The sequence below is a fragment of the Xylocopa sonorina genome, chromosome 12 (assembly GCF_050948175.1).
Source record: "Xylocopa sonorina isolate GNS202 chromosome 12, iyXylSono1_principal, whole genome shotgun sequence".
In the NCBI taxonomy this organism is placed as follows: domain Eukaryota; kingdom Metazoa; phylum Arthropoda; class Insecta; order Hymenoptera; family Apidae; genus Xylocopa; species Xylocopa sonorina.
This window is the reverse complement of record NC_135204.1, coordinates 7,976,794-7,994,986: the sequence shown is the minus strand read 5'-3', so window position 1 is coordinate 7,994,986 and position 18,193 is coordinate 7,976,794. Positions and strand designations below refer to the sequence as shown.

At 36.2% G+C, this 18,193-nt stretch overlaps 4 protein-coding genes across 4 annotated transcripts; 3 read left to right on the top strand and 1 right to left on the bottom strand.

Moving 5' to 3' along the window:
• The first annotated feature begins 1,396 nt into the window (after positions 1 to 1,396).
• Positions 1,397 to 4,493, top strand: LOC143429825 (protein lifeguard 3). The gene is made up of 10 exons (XM_076905623.1): positions 1,397 to 1,615; positions 1,705 to 1,836; positions 1,934 to 2,175; positions 2,254 to 2,307; positions 2,376 to 2,466; positions 2,547 to 2,672; positions 2,754 to 2,903; positions 3,120 to 3,252; positions 4,103 to 4,209; positions 4,281 to 4,493. Exons 2-10 carry the CDS (start codon positions 1,762 to 1,764, stop codon positions 4,491 to 4,493), a joined length of 1,191 nt encoding a protein of 396 aa, XP_076761738.1. The 5' UTR covers positions 1,397 to 1,615; positions 1,705 to 1,761.
• A 99-nt stretch (positions 4,494 to 4,592) lies between these two features.
• On the top strand, positions 4,593 to 9,035 carry LOC143429819 (tetratricopeptide repeat protein 21B). The gene is made up of 6 exons (XM_076905617.1): positions 4,593 to 6,721; positions 6,789 to 7,105; positions 7,172 to 7,503; positions 7,591 to 7,798; positions 7,907 to 8,220; positions 8,332 to 9,035. The coding sequence occupies exons 1-6, from the start codon at positions 4,593 to 4,595 to the stop codon at positions 8,962 to 8,964; spliced, it is 3,933 nt and encodes a 1,310-aa protein (XP_076761732.1). The 3' UTR covers positions 8,965 to 9,035.
• Positions 9,036 to 11,117: 2,082 nt separating this feature from the next.
• LOC143429774 (malate dehydrogenase) lies at positions 11,118 to 13,481 on the top strand. Its single transcript, XM_076905540.1, has 6 exons — positions 11,118 to 11,377; positions 11,976 to 12,121; positions 12,205 to 12,357; positions 12,428 to 12,589; positions 12,965 to 13,171; positions 13,252 to 13,481. The coding sequence occupies exons 1-6, from the start codon at positions 11,134 to 11,136 to the stop codon at positions 13,366 to 13,368; spliced, it is 1,029 nt and encodes a 342-aa protein (XP_076761655.1). The 5' UTR covers positions 11,118 to 11,133; the 3' UTR covers positions 13,369 to 13,481.
• Positions 12,999 to 17,511, bottom strand: Lovit (loss of visual transmission). The gene is made up of 10 exons (XM_076905539.1): positions 16,634 to 17,511; positions 16,295 to 16,557; positions 15,943 to 16,191; positions 15,552 to 15,802; positions 15,367 to 15,480; positions 14,980 to 15,273; positions 14,783 to 14,913; positions 14,428 to 14,602; positions 13,754 to 13,994; positions 12,999 to 13,137 (listed from the first exon to the last, which is right to left on the bottom strand). Exons 1-9 carry the CDS (start codon positions 16,831 to 16,833, stop codon positions 13,764 to 13,766), a joined length of 1,908 nt encoding a protein of 635 aa, XP_076761654.1. The 5' UTR covers positions 16,834 to 17,511; the 3' UTR covers positions 12,999 to 13,137; positions 13,754 to 13,763.
• Positions 17,512 to 18,193: the final 682 nt, after the last annotated feature.

The window sequence follows — 18,193 nt, the reverse complement described above, 5'->3', positions numbered from 1 at the left end:
TTTCTACAAATACTATTTTACAAGACTGATACTTAATCAGAATCACTTGAAGAAAGGTGAAGAATACAAACAGCATATAATCAGTACACAGTTTGATATTCGTTACAATCCGATTTTGGCTTTAAATGTATCATATGTTTTATACAAACACATTATTACATTGTTTATATCATAAAACGTGCCAGTTTCTATAATTCCACAAACTGTTATAATGTTAATAGAAGCTGCAGATTGCTTCCCATGCTTTTAATTGAACTATATAACAGTAATTGACACGTTGTTTGATATTATATGAAATCATCCTTATAATTTTTATCACTGTTGAGAATTCATACACATTATTTTATTTATGGTAAGTTATGATAAGTTAATTTCGAAGTACATTTCGCGTGTAAAACGTATAAGTTGCCCCTGAAAATTTTCATATTCCCAAATTTTTCTTTCAGTCTGAATATTTCGTTATTTTATTTTATAGAAAGCGACTAAGCTGATACCTAAATACCAAATTGATTTCGTATGCAATGTTCTGCACTAAGATTAATGTACAAAAAAAAAAAATATGTAAATTCTTTTCGTTTTCAAAACACGCTTCTTGTTACCGCAATGTATGTACTTTGAAATTCAAAAAGTTACCTATTACACCATAATATCAAATTTTTGTTAAGAATTTAATTACCATATACACATACAAGTATCAACAAAAACTTAAGCGCACATCCTACGTTCAAGTCAGTTTTATATGTACCTGTATAACTGTGTTGTACATATAACGTACAGAATGTTTCTAGATACGCATAATTTCCTAAAACGTACGAAAAGATATACATATATTCTTTTTTAAATATATATTTTCAAAATTTTATACACAAATTTTGTACAAATATTCGTAACTGAATCGACCAACAGTAATATTTTTACTCGCTTTACCTTAATTGTCATAAATAACATTTTGGACATTCGAAAAAGATAATGCTACAAACTAATTAAGTAATCTGTAAAGTAATTAAATTTTTAATATCTTTGACTGTTTTCTAAGGTTTTACATAAACGTAAAGGACATTCTGTGTTTATTTAAAAAGTAGATTTTTCATTTGTACTACTACATATTCTTAGAAACACTCTGTATGTGTCGCAGATATTATATAGCTTTTGTTACGAGAATTGTTCTGTTAAATGTTAAAGAAAATGAGGAAAAAAAAATACACCAATTATAGTTTTCACAGCTTCTAACATACAAATATATATTACTGTATAATTATAATTATCTTTAAAATAAACAAACTATTTATATTACGTTATTGTTAAAAGAAAGATATACATATAGGTATTGTTATTATAATACTTACATAATTAAGCTGTATTAAGATAAGAGAATTAAAACTTTCGCTTTCTATATTCTTCTTTTATTTCGGTTAACATGCACGATAGATGCATATGTGTGTACGTGTATATTTATGTTCAGACTATAACTTCATAAAATTAATTTTGTTTGTATCATAGAATGCATTCACTTGTTTACTTTTGAATTAATTATTTGACGTGTTCGTATTATGTGTTCACATCAGTGTCTCAAAATTCTGCATTTTAATCAAATTAAGGAACGAACAACTTCTTTGTAAGTAAAAAAACGTATAAAAAATGCGATGGTCTATGTATACTTGGAATGTATATTAACTACACGTGCTTGTAATTTTCATGTTTCAGGTGCGGTATATAACTTGATTAAGATATTCGTTGATATACTATCAATACAATTTTCCAATGCAAGACGGTCAGAAATATATATCGGGTCCTCCGCAATTACCCCCTTTATACAAGGGACAGAAAATTAAAACAGTGAGTAGTTCAAGTTGCACTATCATAAAATATTTGTTGTTCAAATAACTATAAACTATTTATTGAATAATGAATCTAATGAATGATATTTTTTTAGGGGCCGTATACTACTACTGTTACGGATGAAATGGTAGAACAGAGGGAAAGAGAGAACGAACAACTATACAGAACGTGGCGTGAGCAACAGCGAAGAAGAGAAATGGCTCCGGATGACGAATCCGATTATGCAGGCGATTTTAAGGAAGATATAGTGAGAAGAAGTTTTATTAGAAAAGTTTTCTGTATACTAACACTTCAGTTATTGTTTACAACTGGTGTGGTAGCATTCTTTTTGTTCGTGTAAGTAATTATATTCTAGTAATATACTACAAAACTGTGCTACAGAATTAATTAAATTTTGACTAACTCGTCTTTCAGGGAGGAAGCAGCAAAATTTATGATAATTCACTGGTATCTGTGGATCGTAGCTATGTATGGAAATTTCTAACTACTTATTAGACTTCCCATTCAACGAGTAATTATTTGTTATTTTTTATCAGGATGTGCTTCATTGTTTCTTTTTGCGCCATATCTTTTTCTGAGAGCGCTAGACGCAAAGCACCTTACAATTATATATGCCTCTGCTTACTGGTAAGGTCTTGAATCATACTTTAGAACCTTAATTAGATATCTTTATTGTACAGTACTTAAAAAAGATACATCGTTTCCAGACACTTGCTATGTCGTATCTAGCCGCTTTTGCGTCTGTCGTGTACGAAATTGAAATCATTCTATTGGCATTAGGCATGACAACATTAATTACATTAGGGATAGGTCTTATCGCAACGTTCACAAAGGTATTGTTAATCGAGAACTCTCAGTTAACGTGCAAAGGGATGAAGAAATTTTAAATAATTAAACACAACATGATGTTACAGTTTGATTTAACAATGAGAACAGGACTAATGATGATTATTGGTTTTGGTTCTATAATCGCCATTTTTGTCTCTATGATAATCCTGATATTCACATATATAAAAATAGTACACATAGTGATTTCAGTTATAGGAATGATCGTGTTGTCAATGGTTAATATACATTTAACATATATATTTCGAATGAAATATTTCATTTCTATATAATACAGTAGAGTTTTCCATGCTTTATTATCCAAATGGAACAATTTACAGTTGCCATTATATCTATTTAAATCTCCTTGTTAGTTCATACATGGAAAGCACTGTTGCATTTTAATTAGAAGAGAAGATACATTGTAACTAAAGATGATACTATGTGCTTTCTAGTATTTGTACTTTGATGTGCAAACGATTATGGGTGGAAGGAGAATAGAGATACATCCAGACGAAGTTGTATTTGCAACAGTGCAGATCTATGTTGATATCGTACTGTTGTACCAATACATATTAATGTTCATGGGTTTGCTTCACCATCGGTGAATACTAAGGATGGACTTTTAACTATATTACTGGGAATGATCGAACTTTATTGTGTGTAGTAATAATATAACTTTAAATACAGACTTTTTTTTATCAGAGTATTCTATTTACTTAAAAAAAAAACATATACAAAAAGTTGTACAATATTTTATTGATTGTATATCTATTTTATTATTACATACAAAAATTATTAATGTTTGGAAAGTGTGTCAATAGTTTTTTAGAAACGTGCAAATGCACTTTGTAAACAAAACATCAGACACTCGGTCGCTGTCAAGTCTGTTGCCTGGCAACTGCTTGTCAACAAGAATCTAACCTATCGCGTATAACTTTTAAAGTTCTCACTGAGAAAAGAATGCACAGTTCATAAATTCAATTGAGCATGTAAGTATGTAATTAGTTGGCATATTAGAAAAGTTTTAGCAAATGGTATGAGTTACGTAGCCAAATTGTCCTCGTTTATGTCGCTGCAAATTAAACGGAAAAATCATGCAAGATTTTTTTACACGGTGCACCATAACGAGAAACGGGGTCTCTTCTACGTGAAATTGGATGACAATTGTAAGATATATTATTCGAGGAACTGTTGTTACTATTTCCTAAGAAGCGTCTGAAAATGTGAAAATTATTTAAGTTGAAAATCGTTTTTTATAGACTGTGAATATATATTACATTTGTTGGGACAGTGACACAACACCGCATTTGGTATCTTATTAAATTGTTTTTTGGAAAATAATTGTTTAGTTATGTCATTCTTGCAACAAATGAATTATATAATGATTAATAATATTTAAAGGTGCATATATCTTTACTTAATTTTTTAACTGTAGCGAGAGCCATATTGCACTATGTAGCTGAAGGGAAAGTTTTGGATATGCAGGTAATTAATGTACCATACAGATATAGTGGCAGAGGTTTAGCGCGTTTACTTACAGAGGTAAACTTTTACATTTTATATTAGTTATAATATTTATAATTTTAAATATATATGTATATATAAATTTGCAGACAGCATTTACGTATGCCATTGTGAATTATTATTACTTGTACTTGACATGTGAGTACATGCAGAAGTATTATCGTGCCGTCAAGAATCCAGACTTTGAAGAGCTTATCGTTGGGCCACCGCATATTTTAGAAGGACCAGATTCTGAATCTTTAGATCCGAACATCATATATGAACTACCAGATCCTGAAGACTTTATGATATACGATTCCTAATAAATATTATACACAAAAATTTCTGCAATCTTAAATGATTATTGATTTAGCTAGTAAAGCTAAAAATTTATGGTTTAAGATTCGTATTTGTATAATAAAATGGAAGAAATAGAGTATATCACTCTAATCGAATGGCTTTGCCGTCAGTTCTATTATAGTAGCATGTTACTTTATTGTAAAGAAGCATGCGAGGTGTATCCAACGAATGAACGCTTAAGAATTCTCAAAAGTCTCGCGTATACATCGATGGGAAAAGTTCAAGAAGCGATCAAAGATAGTTCGAGTTTGATGAATAATTCAGACACTACGTTGGCAGCGCTTCTTCTGCAAAGTATTGCGTATTCAAATAGCGAAAATGTTGAAAGAGCCACTGCAGTACAAATCGAAGCAAGAATCAGAGATGAAAGGCGAAAATCGTCTTCGAATGCGTTATCATTGGCAGCGTTGGTGTTACTTTTGTCCCAGAGAGCCGATAAAGCTAAAGATTACGTGGAGAGGGCTTATAAGCTCGATCAGTCTAACAGAAACGTTCTTCTCGTTAAAGGATGGGTGAATTTATTTATCATAGACGGAGATAGCTTAGATCAACCAAGTTTATTCGATGTCGTCTTGGAGCAAGATCCAAAGAACGTGAATGCCTTGCTTGGATCTGCCAAATACAAACAACAGCACGGTGACTATGCAGGAGCAATATTAACACTGAATTCGTTAATTGTACGTTATCCAAAATTATGTCTACCACTGATTGAAAAGTTGTACAATCAATTAGCAATGAAAGATTGGGACCAAGTATTAGAGACCGCTAATAGAATACTGTCAATCGACTCGAACAATTTGGACGCTGTAAAAGCACATGCATTCGTAAATATCTGCAGGGACGGAAATTATAATGAAGGATCAAAGCATTTACAGTTGTTTCTTAGAAATATGACTGTCACAGAAGCAAAGAACGTGACAGTACTGGTAAACAATGTCCAGCTATTCTCACGGATAGCTTGCAAGGATCATGGGATTTTGTTAGAGCTTTCCAGAACGATTGAGAAGGTGTTACAACAAAATTCTAAGAGTGCAGATCTCATGGTCGAGTTAGGGAACTTATACCTTTCACTTGGCAAGGTGAAGGATGCTGAAAATTGGTATAGAAGTGCTGTCCGTGTAAATGAATCCTCGTTTACTGCTTTGATGGGATTAGCACATTGTCAGCTTTCGGATAATTCAACCGATGCCATTGATTTAGCGCAGCAACAAGTAGATTTCTTGATGGAGATACAGTCCAACTCCATAGACCCAGAGTTGATGCTTATGTCCGCGAAATTGAGTTCCAGTGATTCGATCAAAGCCCTGAATTTTTTGAACAACGCAGCCACGATCATACTGAATGATTGTAAATATATACCTTACGGATATGATTACATGAAGAGATTAAATCCTGATTTATGTTTAGAAATCTGCAAACAACGTTTAGTTTATTCCGTAACGAACGACGCGACAAACTTCGAGGGAAAAGCGTCTAACTACACAGAACCAAGTTTGTATCTACTGGAACAATTATCAGAAGCGTATCCAGGTTCGAGTATAACCCAATTATTGTTAAGTAAAGCTAAGATGCAGAGCGGAGAATTAGAGGAAGCTGCAAGCCTATTGCGAAATCTGTTGGACAACGTTGACTCGTCGAATGCAGAAGCTCATTTACTAATGGCTCAGATTCTGGCTCGTCAAGGGAACTATCAGTCAGCCTCGCAGAGCCTCGAGGTTGGTTTGAGTTACAACTTCAAGATCAGAGACAATCCGATTTACCATTTAATCACAGGAGTGGTTCAGAAAGAAAATGGCGACCTGGAAGGTGCCATAAAGAGCTTTCAAACAGCGATGTCGTACATAGGGATGCAATCGCATAAAAGTTTACCAGAAACTTCAGATATTTCGACATCAGACATAGCAACTTTGTATCTAGAATTAATCGCTGCTTATGGAAAGATGAGACAATTCAGCGAAGCGATTGCTATAATGCAGGATGCAAAGATGAGAGTTGGAAATACTACAGAGGAAGGAAGAGTATTGATAGGAAACGCAGAGTTACTGTTAGAAATGGGAGAGCTGGATGAAGCCATTGATTGTTTAGCTAAAGTAACACCAGATCAACCTTATTACCTGCAAGCTCATACGCGTTTGGCTGAGATCAATTTAAAACACAAGAAGGATCGCCTTGCCTTCGCTATGTGTTTCAGGTACGTTTCGTGAATTCGTACTAGATTATATTTTCTTCTGCTCGTTCAAATATTTGATTTTTTTCAGGGAATTAGTAGAACATTGTCCAGGCCCCAAGACGTACAGTATGCTTGGCGATGCATATATTTCTATACAAGAACCAGAAAGAGCCATAGAAGCATACGAACAGGCTTTGAAACAGAATCCCACTAACAAAGTTGATATAGCAAGTAAGCTGGGAAAGGCATTGGTTAAAACGCATCAGTATACAAAGGCCATCAATTATTACAGAGATGTAATGAAACAAGATAACTTTAGAAGCTTGAAATTGGATCTCGCGAAACTATTCGTAACGATGAAACAGTACGACAAAGCGGAGGCCACCCTGGTTCAAGAGCTACAAGGTTTTTATTCACGACTCGACTTAGTATCTCTTTAATTGTTTTAATAACACTCTTTTATGGTTTCAGATGGCCGTAGGGATTCCGATTTACAAAGTTTAGAAGTGCGCAGTGAACTTTTGCTGTTGCTTGCCAAAACTCGAGAGAAGGCAAATAATATCCAGGGTGCTTTATCAGCATTGAAAGAAGCTAAGGAAAATCAACAGAGATACATGCAACGTGTGGGAAATACCAACTTGGAAGATGCGAAGCAACTTCTGACTAACATCTGTTTAATGATGGCGGATTACTCGTCTTCTTTGAGAGACTACGATCAAGCTATAACGTATTACAAGGAAGCATTAAACCACAAGCCTGCGAACGTAAATGCTTTGTTATCTTTAGCAAAACTTTACATGCAGGTGAATAATAGTTCTATATATTAGATATAGTACAATTTTCATATCATATAGAGGGTATATTAGTAATAGTATTCTCCATATTGTTAGACAAACAATTTAGATCGATGCGCCCAAAGTTGTGCGGCTCTGTTGAACGCAGATCCGAACAACGAAGCTGCTTCGATAATGATGGCGGATCTTGCGTTCAGAAAAGTTGATTTCGACACAGCAGCGTTTCACTTTCGACAACTGCTATTGAAACAGCCAACTTACTGGACCGCTTTGGCGAGGTTGATAGAGGTTTCTCGTAGAACAGGTGAGTCGTTAATCGAAATAAGATCACCTCTGCAAAAACTATTGTCAGAAACAAGTTCTCGTCTCTGTAATTTGTTTAATTTACGTGTAATTTGTGTGCTGACTTCAGGAGATATGGACGATCTTCAGGAGTGGCTACATCGAGCAGAACTCGGATCCAGCGGTGGAAATTTAACAGCCGGTTACTATTACTGTGCTGGTCTGCTAGATTGGCGTATGGGGCGATTGAATTCCGCTCTTCGTCAGTTTAATTTTGCCAGACGTGATCCTGAATGGGGCCAGCAAGCGATCTACAATATGATAGAAATTTGTTTGGATCCGGACGATGATTCCTCTCTCTCGAACGAGGTCTTCAATGACGATGACGCCGAATATCAAGACTCTAGAACGATGGCTGTAAAAACAGCCTATCGTTTGTTGCAGGTATATACTTAGAAAGAAAATAAGTAGATAACAATAGCAGTTAATTATATAAATATTTTGAAATAAGAAGACCAATGCAAATTAAATTATTTTCTACTGTTATTATCGTAGGAATTGAATCCTAAGGGCAGCGCACATGAAATGTTGACGCACAGATTGTTAACTAACTTTTTTCTGCTAGCTACAAAGCAAAAGTCTAACGTAGAGAAGGCATTGCAAGATTGCACGGCGCTAGCCAGCCAAGAGGCGTTGAGGGACCATGTTGGACCTGCCCTGGGCATGGCAATGGCACATATTCTTTTGAAACAGACCCCTAGAGCTAGAAATCATTTGAAACGTGTCAGTAAGAATACATGGACGTTCGAGGATGCGGAATATCTTGAACGTTGCTGGCTGCTTTTAGCGGAAATTTATGTGCAATCTAATAAATACGATTTAGCGAACGATCTTTTGAAACGTGTCCTGCAACACAATGCTACTTGCGTTAAGGCTCACGAATTATCAGGACATATAGCGGAAAAGGAGCAAAATTATCGGGAAGCAGCATCGCAATACAGTCAAGCATGGAAATACGGCGGCAAATCGAAACTATTCGTCGCATATAAGTTGGCCTACTGCTCGATGAAAGCCAAAGCTTATGCGGACGGGATAGAAGCTTGTAACGAAGTTTTAAAACAAAGTCCTGACTATCCACGTATCAGAAAAGAAATTCTGGAGAAATGCATTAATAATTTACGTACCTAATAAAATACCCTTTTCACGACAAATATATTTCTTATGTAGCACTTAGTGTTTAAATTAATAAACAAATTAGAAAATTGTTCAATCTGAAAGGCATATAGGTTCATTATCGAATTATAATTATATTCTTCAATATTTTCAATTTTTTCATAGTAATTTAATTATCAATTATAATTTTTTCGCTACTCGTGGCGCCATCTCTGTGAAAACTGCTCAAACTTACCAACAGTAAAGTACACTCTCGTGGACTGGTGGCGCCATCTTTCCGCAAAGTGCTCAAACTGGTCGCACATCGTTACCGATAGCGAAGTAAACTTTAGATGACTAGTGGCGCCATCTCCACGAGGAGTGCTGAAACTTTAAACCAATAAGTTTGCGGGATTTTTCAAGAGATGGCGCCACCAATTTACTTCATTGTCGATAACGGTTAATTTTAAGATTACATTAAATGTAATTTATTGTATATTTTATTAATTTAATGATATAAATATATTATTTCTGACAAATATAAAAAGTTTTATCATTTTCCTTTATATCTATTTGCCTCTAATCCTTTTCCTTGTCATATCCACAAATTAGAATAAGCCGGTAGCAAAGTATGAAAGTAAAAAGTTTGGTAGAATAAACTTTAGAAAGATACCTTTAGCAACTACGTAGAGAAAATTCCAGGAAATGACGTCACTTCTATATGACGTCATTTTCCAAGAATAGGCAAAATAAGAATACCTCCTATGAGGTCATGTTCTCCTGTTACAAACCCGAAAAATTAATTCTCGAGTCTGAATTTCAGGATTGTATCAGGAGAACATGACGTCATAGGAGGTATCGGCAATTCCAGGAATTCTCGGTGACGTCATTTCCAAGAAGTGGCACTTTCGGATACCTCCTCATATGTTATGTTCTCCTGATACAAAGTCGATTTTTCGGGTTCTTGGTCGAAAAATTGCAAATGTATCAGGAGAACATGACGTCATAGGAGGTATGCCTGCCACTTCCAGGAAAATGACGTCACTTCCAGGAATAGCCAAAATTCCAGGAATTCTCGATGACGTCATTTCCAAGAAGTGGCACTATTCGAATACCTCCTATGACGTCATGTTCTCCTGATACATTGCCGATTTTTCGACCAAAATCTTGAAAATCCGACTTTGTATCAGGAGAACATGACGTCACAGGAGGTATTCCAAAAAAGCGCGGGAAATTTGAATTTCGAAAACCAGAGTCTCGCTTGAGAAATCCCGATTTTCGGACTTTGTATCAGGAGAACATGACGTCATAGGAGGTATTCCAAAAAAGTGCGGGAAATTTGAATTCGAAAAATCCACCTCTCGATTCCGAGAGCCACCGATTTTTCAGATCTTTGTATCAGGAGAACATGATATGAAAGGAGGTATTACAAAAAGACGCGGGAAATTCAAATACCAAACACTGTGCATATAATTAAGTTTAATGATCAGGATTATATTTTACGAGTTTGTTCTCGTTTAAGGAGTAGGATTTATAATTGTGGAATTGCTGGTCAGGTCCTCTTAAATAATTAAACAGTTAATTGATAATTACTGAATGTTTATTTTAAACTTTAAATTATTTACAGGTATATTCTACAGAAAAGTACTCTTACAAACTAATTACAATAACTTATAATACATCTTATAACTAAAATTTATCTAAATTTGCAATGTATATAGAATAATTGATAACATTAATTAAACTATTTCACACAGTCCTTATTTATTCTGTTTCAGAAATTCGTAGTCCTTCTTGTAAATTGCCATAAGTTTCCCAATTATTCACTAATTCCTTGTCCTAATTCTTCGTTAAATTGTAAAAATTACAAAGTAGCCACTTCAATAACAGCCAAATAAGTAATCTCACATCCACAGGTCTCAGCATCTTTCAGGTGCTTCAGAGTGCTCCTATGTGCCCAAGCAAGTAAAAGACACAAGAAACCTGCACACACAATTGAACAGATTATTAATTAATCATTATACATGTATGCCTCGTTTCTGGTGATGGATACTTACTGAATTATGGAGAATTATCCTCCTTTTCGTCTCTGCCAGCAACAATACATCTATAAAACTTTCTCTTATGTTTTCCTCGAGATAAAGAAGAAAGGGAAGTATCTCGATTCACAGCAATATTCATTTCGTAGACAATGAAACAGATAAAATGAATTTAGAGAGGTACAAATCTGCGTTCAATAGTTATTCAAGGCGTAAAAATGTTCTGAAGGTCGCAGTCACAGATGGTACTACGGAAATCGCACGTTCGTTCGTGTATAGGATATTTACTGATAATGTATTCGGAGAAAATCAATCAGTCTTCGTCAGCCTCTACGAATTGCCAGAGAAGGCCACGTTTATGGAAAGTGTCATGATAGAGCTCACTTCGTTTAGCCCCAATCTTTTAAATGGTAAGCAGCTTGGCAAACATTATCTTCCTACTTCAATCCTTTACGTAATCAGTCCGTAACTTTCACGCGCATTGAATTATATTACCCAAGAATCTTTAATATTCCTCTTCTCATTCAGCCTGATAAAACATTTTTATACTTTCTCCCCGTTGCATCCCTTTAAATTTCATTGGCCATACAAAACATTAATGTTTTTGCATGCACATTCTTTTTATATGATTTCGTGTGCATATTTGATCTCTTAAATAAAAATGCTACATATTCAAGTTAATAAACACGATAACTTTGTCAAATCTCGTGGGAGGATCAATCTGTCCAGCGAAGAATGATTTATGCTGGTTTAATTTTATGCGATGGATTAAGTTGCGTCTGAAGCCGACGAGGCACATCGTGCAACTGATATAGACACCGATTTTGGCAAATCCCTGCACACAGATATTTAAGAAATATTACAGACGCGTTTCAGTATTCCTTATTTCTCAATTACACCGACAAAAGAATATCCTGAGAATATCTACTGCTCCAATTGTCGAGAGTCAATCGTTATCAATTCCACGTTGACGTAAAGTAAAATTACTGTACTATTCTATAATCACAGGTATCAGTTACAGTAATAATGCCTCTGTCGAATTCAAGAACGCGGACGTCGTAATCTGCATCGGTGTTGCGAGGGAGTACGATTTCAAATCTGAAGAATATAACGATCTATTTTTCGAAGAACATGTTCGAGTTTCCAAATTTTATGTACCAACTACAATTGTACCTTCACTGTAGTTTAATCGTACAATATCGTGATTTAAACTAATGTTTCTCTTTGTATTATGCAGGGCGAAGCGATAGAGAAATATGCGAAGAGAGATGCAAAAATTATCGTGCTTGGAAACACTACTGCCACAATCATATCGAAATATGCGACATCTATCCCTAAGAAGAATATAACAACGCTCTCCTTAATTAATTTAAACATTGCTGCAGCTCAAGTACCATTTACGTTACTCATTTATCTACATAACGCCTACGCTTTTCTTCCTTTTCTTCTTATACGTTCAGATTGCTGCTCGAGCACAGTGTCTCGCAACAGAAGTGAAGAATATAATAATATGGGGCTCGAATGGCTCGTACAGTTTTCCAGATTGCAGATATGCATACTTGGCGAGCGGAAAAACTCTGTCCGATAGCGTAAAAGTTTGGATCAGGAACGTTCTTCCACGTGTAAGTACCACTGAACTTTCTTTTTATGCACAATTTGATTCATCTTCTTTGATTCATCAATTAAAAAACGAGTGCCACTGAACTCGACAGACTAATATGAATATCTGCTTCCGTTATATCCATTATAATTTTCACCTCGCTTTGACTTTTGTCCAAGTTTGAAACTTTCCAAAGGCGAGTCGTGTATGGAGTTGAAAATGAAGTACTTGCATCGAATAGTTATAAGATGGCACGAAGTAGTATAATACAATTGTTATAGCCGCTCTACAATCAATAAAATAAAATTAGCATAATTATAAGATAAAGTAAAAATTTCGAATATAAGACAAAAATCAAGATATTTCTTTATAATTATTTATTCTTCTTTCTTTGTAGAACATTCAAAATGTTTTCAACAGACCTGCACATATTAGATCCATAGCATATGCGTTGGCGGAACACTGTAAAATATTATGGAACGGCACACCAGAAAAGGAATGGACCAGCATGGGTGTAATGTCTGATCAGTCTTACAATGTTCGCGCTGGAATATTCTTTTCTTATCCTGTCTATTGTCGAAACGGTCAATATGAAATCGTACAGGCACGAGAATTGTTCTGTAAAATTGAACTACGATTAAAATAATTTACTTTCTCTTTACATTCCACTTTTTAATGTTACAGGATCTCGATCACGATCGATACATTAAAAAGTATATATTAGATTTAAACATTTTAATTTATAGGGAGATCGATGTTGCACTTAAAATATGCGATTTAATACCGTACAGTGATCCATAAAATGCGAGGTACGCCCCTTCGTTCATGTACTATCCACAGATTTTATTATATTTTTACAAGTTACATTTATATTTACAAGTTTCCTTGAACCACACACAGAATTGTAATTTCATGATGTATCTTGGATACACAGAGCCATTATTTGTGCATCGTTAACATTAATATGAATTTATCATAAAAGTTTTTAACTAAAGATTTTCCTTCTGGGGTCTAACGAAATTCTTTTCCTTCCATACCAGTATATTATAATCAGAAATCATAATCATGCCAATTTTCATACACATTTGGGAAATTTAAAAATTGTACTCGCTTAAATATGATAAATTGTTTCTTTCATCAACCAATTAATAATGAAAATAAAAAAATAAATAAAATCTTATTTTACCAAAGCAAGCTCAAAGATCCAAATACATGATCTGCGTTGCAGAAATGGCTCCGCAAGCGGCGAGAGTGCTCGCAACGCACACCACCGCCGTGGTGGTCCCAGATTTACTGACGATCGTTCCCAGACAACAGGACAGTAGGAATTGTGCCAGAAACACCATAGAAGATACGATAGCCACGTCTGTACCAAGACCGCGTACACCTCCGCTTTGAATGGCTTCACCCTCGGCTGTCACCTCAAACTGCAAAGTCGGCTAATTCAATTTCTCTTCGATACACATTTGTTACGTTACGTTACACTATGATGCGTCATTTAGGATTATTATAATACTCGTTGTATCACTGCGCTTTATTAAATTATTCCCGTTAGCTATTAATAAGAACGAAATCTCAGTGGCACTGAATTCAATGTATTTCTTGTGGACCAATATTTGCAATGTACGAAATTTGTTGTAAATTATATTTTTTCTTTATAATCTTCAAGTTTTAGTTATTTTTAATTTATAAAATCTATCGATCTCTCCTCTGTGGTCTCGAGAGATTGTATTTTTATGACTTGGAGCAGTAATTGGAACTCCTTCCTCAGTTTTTAAAGTGGGAAAGTGCTGGTTGGATTACTCGAGTTCTATGATTGATTGCTTTGGGAGTTAGTCGCAAGACGCAGATATTTCTTACCGTTGACGAGGCATGGTAATGCGCAACTAGTAGATACGGCATGGTGAATAACGTAGAGTACATAACTCCGGCTGTCCAAGAGAATATGATCACTCCCGCGGGATGTTTCGTCAGCGCCATCATCATCATGCCTGTGCTATAGAATAGCAGGCCACAGATGTAAACCTTCCTGGCTCTGTTAAATGAAATACCGGTTCTTAAGTATTTTATTGTAAAAATGATTTTTCCACTACAATATTCTACTTGTAAAAATATAGGTAAAGTTATCCTGCTTTTTTTTAATTTTTTAATGTTTGATTAGCACTGAATCGGGTATTACCTTTTCTATATCAAAATAGATATTAATTTAAATTACTTGTAGCGTTCTATAAGTTTCTCGATGATTAGCGAATAACAGGAACAGGATAACGAATACATGGACATGCCCCAGCATCCAAAACGAACACCACTTTCGTATAATTCTCTTTCTTTGGTACCCTCTGGAGCCTGCGAGTTTGATAAAAAATAAAGAATTTAAGAACACAATGAGAGATATAATTAATTACTTAGTACCTGTGGATCACCACCGTAAACAGCTTCCCCCACGAAGTCCGTGAAGTATAAAGAGTAACAAACATGAGCCATCCAGCAGAATAAATTAGTTAAACAGACCATACGAAGGCTGTGTGGCATGTACACGATAGAAAGAAGGTATTCCTGTAACGTGGCTTTTGGATTGGCTTCAACGCTTTCACCGAAACCGTGTTCGACGTAGTTACTGCCTTCGGTGGGCACATCTGGCACCATGGGTACTTGACCAGCTCTTCTTTCTGGCTCTTGAACTGGAAGAGGCTTAAGAACAAATTCCTATCGAGCCATAAATAGAGAAATACTTGGTTCATTAAAAAGGAACGAAAGAAAAATTAAGTAAAATGATTTCTAATAACCAGAGTAACTTACGTCTTGTTTCGTAGCAATTTCTTGATCATTGTCCAACGTACCGTACGAAGCATGTTCGTCTGTAGCAATTTTATCGTGCTCCTTCTGTTCGTCCTCTTTTTCCTCGGCAGATCCCTGAATTGGTTCAGAGATATTTCTTGATTTACAATTCTTTCATCTGACAATAGAATAAATAACAAACGAACCTTTTGCTCCTGTAAATGTTGATACTCATCACGTTCCAACAATTCCAATGGAATTTCCTTGAAGCTGGTAATAGTACAAGACACGCAAATAACGAAAATGATTGTGATTAACGTGAAAGTTGCATGAAGATGTCCACCCAACATAACACCTATCGCGGTGGCGTCCCAATTGATCCCACCTAGCCCGTACCCCATGAAACCTCCCAAGCCCGCCATTATGGTGAACGTACTCAAGCCTTTAGCGTGATCCTCTGTGAAAATAACGATTGTATCACATTGCAATAGAAATTGTACAGTCAGAAATAATTAAATAAAAGATCTAGCTCAATTTTCCAAGTTTCATTATAGCTTTTTTACATTAAATAATTAAGTATTAAGCTCATTTACTTGCCAGGTATGGTGACGTCGAGTAAATAAGCTCTGGCCGGGCTCTGGCAAGCATCAGCATCGAAATCGAGCAAAACTGTCCCTAAAATTGTGAAGAAGATCCCCCAAGAGTGGGATGGAGGTTTTACTGCATCTTCCTTTGGCTGCTTTGCCGTGGTTCTATGTCCTACGGGTACTGTATAGTTCTTCCATGTCGGTGGTGTGTCCCCAAAGGCATATCCCATGTCCTCGCCGTTTGGTACTAGCATCAACCCTTGAAAAGTGATATATAAATCCGTGAAAAAGCCCACAGTTTCAGTAGGCTGAAGAAGGAAACTGTATCGATTAGTGGAGGCGTGAAATGAGTTAGCTTTTACCTATCAGTACCCCAATAGCCAATAAAAAAATGAAGGGTCTTCTTCTTCCGTACTTTGACCTGCACCGGTCGCTTAAACTTCCCAAAATTGGTGTTACAAAGAAGCCAATGAGAGGGCTCAGCGCCCAAACAAGGGTCATGTGTTGATGGTCCACGCCGATTTTTAATAACGTCGGTGAAACGAACGCTGTTTCGGCGGCATATGAAAACTCGATTCCCATCACAGCCGCAGACACGCGCACCAATTCTCCTCGTGTCTTTTTTCTACGATTACAGAGGGGAAATTTTACTTAAAAAATTTATTTTAGTAATTACGAACAATCTCAGCAAATCTAAATACCTATAAATATGTTCATAATCGGCCAGGCTTCTTTCCAACTTGGGTGGTCCCCGTAAATGATTCAGGAACCCATCAATCCCCTGATTCGTGGGTATTCCATTCTTCCACTCCTTCCATGCCTCCCATTTCTCCTTAAACTTATCACGAACATCATGAATCCGTCCAGCGAATCCCTCGTACTCGTGCAATTTGTCCACCATGATTCACAATCTTCGAAATCTGTTGCTCAACCAAAAGTCCTACCCCTCATCGCGTCTCGACACTGTTTTTCATTTCTAAATTTCCAGATTTCCAAACAGCCTAGGAATACTTTCAAAAGTTCTTCGATTCCCACGTCACACACAAAAATTCGAAAAGCTTCATCGACCCTTATCAAGAAATTAAAAAGTGAAAAGGGAGAGAAAGAAAGTTGGAGAGAAATCAGTGGCGAAACGTGCGCTCGCGTTGATTCATCGCGCTCGACAGGCTTTGGTCGACGCTGGGAGAACGGATGTCGGAGGATACGACGTGGAGGGCTGTTTCCTGTAGAGGGTTGGGGGTGTGCTTCGTCGACGAGACGCGAGGAACGACTGGCGGTCCCGCAAGCTCGCGACCAAGACGAAAGCTCGACCGACGTTGCCTTTCACCGTGGATACCTATGTACCCACTTGCCTAGTCCCACCATCCGTGTTCCGGCCGGATGTAAAATGAGTTTCCCGTGTACCAAGGGAAACCTACTTACCGGGCAGCTGCTCGTTACTGTTGATTAAAATCGGTTCGGTCGTTTCGCGACAGAGATTGAATTTTTTAAGCCACCTCTGGTAAGGGATGGAAGACATGTTCGAGGATGACGGAACGATCTTTTCTAGAACAAAAAAAGGTGTTTGAGATATTGGAATTTTTTGATCGATAAGAATATTGAAAGCTCGCACTTGGAGTTCACAAAACTGTGCTCTCATCCGTGAGTTTAAGTAACGATTTTTTCAAATTTAGATATTGTTAAATAATTTCTTTTCAACGTAATTTCATATCCGTTATCTCAGAACTTATTATCTCGTGTCGTACGTAGACTGCATATGTTCGATATAAATAATCACATGTCGTACCAGCTGTTCCTCCCTCTGCGTCCCTATGAAACGGTTGCTCCATTCTCGATTATGCTTCTGCACACACAGTGTTTACGCGTGTACACACCGAAAGCTTTTCAACAAAGCCTTCTGCCACTGTTCGTAGATGTAATTTCCGCCACGGAAATTGCACTTTGTCCAGTCTCCCTTTTCCACGCGGTTTTTCGATTCGATTCACCAATCGAAGGATGCTCTGTTATTCCACATAGTCGTGCACTCAATTCTCTCCACTTCGCACTATATACTCTAATACTTTATTCCATAAAACTTGCTTTTCTTCTTGTATAATTATTTCTACAATGAAATCGCAAAAATAGTCATATTGAAATTTTATTAGAATTATCACTCTGTGAGCTATATTTAAAATTATATTTATTGCTCATGCGTTCTCTCGTAACAAAGAGTAGTTTGTTTCCCTTTCGTCGTTGCACACGATTCGGACAGAAAACGTGAC